General features: G+C 37.7%; 1 protein-coding gene across 1 annotated transcript; it reads right to left on the minus strand.

The window, feature by feature from the left end:
* Window positions 1–1,337: 1,337 nt before the first annotated feature.
* Window positions 1,338–5,235, minus strand: LOC113537606 (helix-loop-helix protein 2). Its single transcript, XM_034300276.2, has 2 exons — window positions 4,650–5,235; window positions 1,338–3,302 (listed from the first exon to the last, which is right to left on the minus strand). The coding sequence occupies exon 2, from the start codon at window positions 3,231–3,233 to the stop codon at window positions 2,862–2,864; it is 372 nt and encodes a 123-aa protein (XP_034156167.1). The 5' UTR covers window positions 3,234–3,302; window positions 4,650–5,235; the 3' UTR covers window positions 1,338–2,861.
* Between the last annotated feature and the right edge of the window lie 765 nt (window positions 5,236–6,000).

Consider the following 6,000-nt stretch of genomic DNA (forward strand, 5'->3'; position numbering starts at 1 on the left):
AATTTAACTTAAACAATGTGACTGCATGCATGACTTTGGACAGTAGGAGGAAACCGGAGAACCCAGAGGAAAGATAGAGAACATGTGAAACTCTGCACAAACGGTATCCTGAGTTCAGGATGAAACCAGGTACCCACTGCGCTACTGTGCCACCTCCATCAGCAAAAACAAAACAGCTTGACAAATTTATAGTCATGAAACTATGCCTGCAAGAGGATATACGTAGTTGTCTGCTTCCATTTCTGTATATGTGAGGAAGACCTGGAAAAATGACTGTTTATATGAGTTGTAGCTTCTAATGGAGTTGGTATTTAGAAAGATAGGACCCTTGAAACCACTGGACCAATTTCGTAATTTAAGCTTTGCTGCTGAAAGGACGAGCCAAAGGCTCTAGAGATTGTCACAAATCTTTATATTTGTGGTATCCCATTTAAATGATCCCAATAAATCCTGTCAAGATTGACAAGATAAATGTTTGTTTATTGGAAGCTTCATATATATATATATATATATATATATGTCCCCAAACTTCTTGACTCAGAGACGGAAGTGCTGTCACTTTAAAGCCTGCTTCCCTCGAGATCACATCAGCACGTTTACATCCGTGTTGCATAACCTCTATCAAATATTTATCATCTTTCATATGCACAAAAGAAAGACAATCAGAAGGTACCCTAACACTGCTGTAGGTGCAATGCATCTGAGATGTCATTTTATTTCTATAGCTTATAAAATTTAATTCATGGAAACATTTAGAAATCTTTTAACAGGATGGATGATACAGGACTCTTTCATACACATAAATTTCCATCTTCCACTGCGTGTGTGTGTGTGTGTGTGTGTGTTTCCCACGGGAGGTGCCAGACGGCCAGTAATTTGGTTGTCTTGGCTCGTCTGGAGTAACACCTGCCCCCTCTCTGGGGAAATGGCCTTTCAGCCAAGAGGGAGGAAGACAAGGAGCAAACACTTGCAGGGTAAAAAAAAAAATTAATAATAATATAAAGTCACACTATGAAGCTAAATCTCGATGACTGACCATTTCCATTCCATGTTGGTGTTTTGTGGAAGTGAACATTTCAGGTTTGGAACAGAAACATGAAAGCAGCCTAAAGGCTATGACATTAACCAGATCTGATAAATGATTTCTCCAGAGACTTAAATAAAATGAAGTACAAATAAATTAATAAAATGGCCCACAAATTTTGGCTATTTTTACTCACATCTTTTGCAGATCAAGGAGCTCTAGCTAAATGTGTCAGCTGACACACATGGCACACACTCCATAGGGTGATTTCTTTATTTAAAAAAAAAAAAAAAAAAATACACGAAAAGGCAGGAGACATTTTGCAATTTCTCTTACTGTTGTTTTATTTCGAAAAAACACCCCACCAGTAAAATATGAAAAAAATGTCTTTGATAAAAACCAGCTGTCACAGCAACTCTACTACAAAATATGTGCATAAAGCAATAAGGGCAAGACCCTGAAAAGACAAGAATTCTTTGGATAGCAGATATGTTTTTCCCCATTATAAAATAACATATGGTATTATTATTATTATTATTATTATTATTATTATTATTATTATGAACAGGCCTACAGAAATCAACCAATTTCAAACTGTGACACATAAAACACCAAAGAACAAAGACTTGCGGTGTAATATTTGGTCGGATCAGAAGTCTTTAACTTCCACTAAGTCATTATATTATCATTATCACATCAAACATAAGGGGAATTACTGCAGGAAAATGTATTACAATAACACATGTTCATGTTGTTTTTTATTCTAATTTTCCTTTATAGCTGAGATAGCAGCTTTAAGAGTTTCACATTAAACTACTTCAGAGCTGGAGAACGCAGACTGACGAGGGAAAAAATTCTGATTTTGTTTTTTTTGTTTTTCTCAAAGGAGCCTAATCTCTAAAATTCTTTCCATCACAAAATATATGAAATATAAATAAACACCAAAAGTGCAGTCATATCTTTTTAACTTCTTTGTGTGTATGTGTGTGTGTGTGTGTGTGTGTGTGTGTGTGTGTGTGAAAATTTGAACGTCACAGTCTAACACATATGGTAACGTCATTTACGCGATAGCCTACATTACAAACACCCAGCATTATAGTACATTTTAAAAGAACGAGTTAAAAAAATAGAACACAAATAAATAAATAAATAAATAAATAAATAAATAAATAAATAAATAGATAGATAGATAGATGGATAGATAGATAAATAGGGAAAAGTGCAATTAAATAAATTAATTATTAGATAGATAGATAGATAGATAGATAGATAGATAGATAGATAGATAAATAAACAAACAAACAAACAAACAAACAAATAAATAAATAAATAAATAAGAATAGTTCTAAGTGGCACTTGTACATAATTCGTTTGTTTTAATTTTTTTTTTTTGTCCTCATTAGAAAATAAAAACGACGTGTTAGAGCTACTAAGCGGCTAATCGGACCTTCGGTCTAGTTTCTGTTCAGTCTCAGTGCAACTGGTGGTCTGTAGCCTGCTCTCTCCACTTGTCTACACTGCTGTCAGATTATTCACGTGATTTTAAAGTCCCTTTCGGCGCTCTTGCATGTCTGTTTGGACGGCTAGGCTCCAGCAGGGACCGCAGTCTGGATTTAAATGGTGCACGGCTCTTGGAGCACTCACCATGTTTAAAGGGGCATTATAGCGGCTCTACGTTCAAATCAACCCTTCAAAAAGTTGTTCGCCTAATCCCTAAAGTCTGTCTAACACTTTGCCGATTAGTTACCGAGTGAGCAGGTAAGTTTACCTAGTCTATATAAAAAAAATCATCTTTTTTTTTTTTAACATTTTTTTTAAACGCTGTCCATTCTCCTGATTAAACGTCCAGCACGTGATTCAGATAGGAGATGTAACAAATAGCCAGTCTGAGGATCTCGATCTTGGAGAGCTTCTTGTCAGGAGGCAGGGTGGGCAGCAGCTTCCGCAGCTCCCCGAAAGCCACGTTGAACGCCTCAACACGGATGCGCTCTCGAGTCGCGTGCGCCGAGCGGTACTTGGCCGTAGCGCGCCTGCGCCGTCGCTTCTCCTCGCGCGTGAGCGGCTGCGGCGCGAGCGCTTTGGCTTTCCCCTCGGCGTCCGTGTTCAGCTCCTCGGACATGCAGCCAGCCTTCATGTCACTTAACACACTTTCGGCGTCCGAGTGGCTCCATGGCAGCTCCGGATCCGTCTGGTCTGGACTCAGCATCATTTTCCCCCCTTTTTTCTTTTGCTGTGAGCTTTAACCCGGAGGTTTAGCAGTTCTGAAGTCTTACAGGACCTGAAAGGAAGCATGCAATAGATGTCATTGCAATGTTTAGAAATGGATTAAAACAATTCAAAACGGACTGATTTGACTTAATACTTATACATCATTTGAGGGCATAGTAAAAATGCACTTAGACATCATGCATGGCATCCTAGTATTTGGATGTGTTTTGCATAGCTATAAAACATTTTTTTTTTTTTTGGAAAACTTTTTGGGTTGTCTGACTAACGGAAATGCCCCAGAAACCTTGTTGCACGTGCTCTTGAACTATAAAATAAACCCCAGATATATCCATTTTGAATAAAACATTGTTGTTTCTTTTTTTTTTTAGACTACCTGTTGTGCATGCTCAGAAAAAAATAACTCTTCTGCAAGAAATCTTTAAGAGTTAAATGCATAGCCTAATTAAAGGTTCTCAGCTTCCCAAAACTCCCTTTCTGATAGGAAATCTGTTGCAGGGTTCAATCCAGAACCATTCAAGATTCCCCTTGAAGAATAACCGAAGAGATCTTAAGGGTTTTACATTTCCTGAATCCTGAGGCTGCATAAAGGAAAGTCACTGTTTTGTTTCAGAAATCTGTAGTGATGGGAATATAAATGTCATATCAAAAACTGTAATAAACATCCAGCTCAAATGAAATGAAAGAAATAATGCACAAACACAAAAATCTTACATTTTCAACCTCTTCATTTCTAAGGAAATTAATATCTAGTGCATGTTTCACGTGCTTCACGTTTTTTGTTTTTTTTTTTGTATCTCTTAATGTCTTTTTTTAATCAAACAAGTTTCCACATAAACTAAATTATATGAACTTTAGATCTTGGGGTTTTAATGCATGTATATGCATGGGTATATATGCATATGTATTGTTCAGGACTAAACAAAATCATTGCAAATATGATAATTTTTGGAGACTTATTCCGTAATTAAAATCATCCATCTGTCACGCTATAACACTTGGCGCGTGCTGCGTGACAGGACAAAACGGAACTGGAATAATAAAGAGGTTCAAAAGGTTAACATCTGCTGTAGGAACTTTGGGTTTCGATCAGCATAAATCGATCATCTCCTCACTAACAAACCGCACATGGAATGCTATAATGCTTTTAATTTTCAGTAATTTTAACCAATGCATGTTGGTGCAAACTGTAAATGTTTCGCACGCGCAGAATTTTCGTTAAAAAACCTTTGCAAGAAGGTTTCCCACCATCCTAACTAGAGGTGTCTAACTGAATTATTTAATGTTGCTTCATTTATTCAACCTGCAGAACATTTTAAACAACCTCTCTGAAATGTTGATAGATATTTACAAGAAATAGATTTGAATTAGGTTTGAATATAACTCTAGTTCAACCAACCGTAATATGCTGACAGGTCCAAAAAAAAAAAAAAAAAAAAAAGTCCTGATGGCCTTGAAGTCTTCAGTCCAACTCTTTCCTCTACTCGTGCGTCTTTCCTTGGCTTTCTTCATGCAGCATCTTCTCTGCACATCACTTCGTTTACTCACAAATCATCGAGTCTGATACAGATACAGATCAGCTGCTACAGCGCCAAAACTATCTTTAATCTCTGTTAGATCTGTATATCTAGCCTAGATTAGTGTCTATTAGTCGAGTCGATTATTTCTCCTGGAGTAATCGACTTGGACTGTGGAATAGAAATAAAATAATCGTGACGTCTCGTGACCCCCCGGCTTCAGACAATAGAGATGGCAGTGGCGATAAGATGATGGGGAAAGTGCAGAAATGCCTTATCTCCTGGACGAGATGGCGATCACAAGCACCAAATGCCAACAGAGTAAACAGTCCTCGAATGGAAAATCATTTCAGCTGAACATTCGCTCCTCTCTAGGCTTTTAAACCAGTGCACTGTCCGCTTCTGAAAAAAAAAAAAAAAAGCAACGTGTGGAATAAAAATACTACTTCCTATTGAAACGCTGTCCCGATTGACGGGGAGATGGAATATATTTGTGGGGCGGTATTGTCTAACACCGCCCCTTCTGCCACCACACCTCCCTCACTTCTCCACCCCCACCCCCCTCTCTCTCTCTCTCTCTCTCTCTCTCTCTCTTTCCCTCTACCCCTCTTTCCCTCTCACCCCCCGAAGGGTCCATGGACAAGGATGCTGAGCATGGAGAAAAAAAAAAAAAAAAAAAAAACTTGTGGCATATTTCTGAAAAGTCAACTGATCTTAATTTACTGAGAAAATCTGGAAAAGTCAGTGCAGGAAAATAAAATGTTTGAAGTTGGTGTCAGGATGAGGGGTGACTTTGTCATACTTGGCCTATACTGCGCATACAGTTTGCCCCTGTTGGACATTATACTCTGGATATTGATCAACTGTTTTCTTTGTAGTCTCTCTTATAATTTGGTGGACTACACGCTCAGAACAAAAAGGGTCCTAAAGTGTACCTTTCCTTGTCGCAGAAGTGGTACCATGAAGCATAAAGCTTTTGTAACTTTCATGTATACATTTTTCTAACCTATAAAGATGCATGCAGTGTACCATTAAATCTTTACTTTAAAAATTAATTATGCTCCAAGTATGTAACTTTAATCCATTTTAAAGGTACACTTTTCAACATTTCCAGGTGAAAGATAAATATTAAAGTTACAAAAGGTGTAGCCTTGAGGCTACAGCCATCTCAGTGACAAGGAAAAGGTACAGCTTAGTACATTTTTTGAGTGTGTATTTAACTAACAGCTCTTG

Source organism: Pangasianodon hypophthalmus, chromosome 26, assembly GCF_027358585.1.
Source record: "Pangasianodon hypophthalmus isolate fPanHyp1 chromosome 26, fPanHyp1.pri, whole genome shotgun sequence".
Classification (NCBI taxonomy): Eukaryota; Metazoa; Chordata; class Actinopteri; order Siluriformes; family Pangasiidae; genus Pangasianodon; species Pangasianodon hypophthalmus.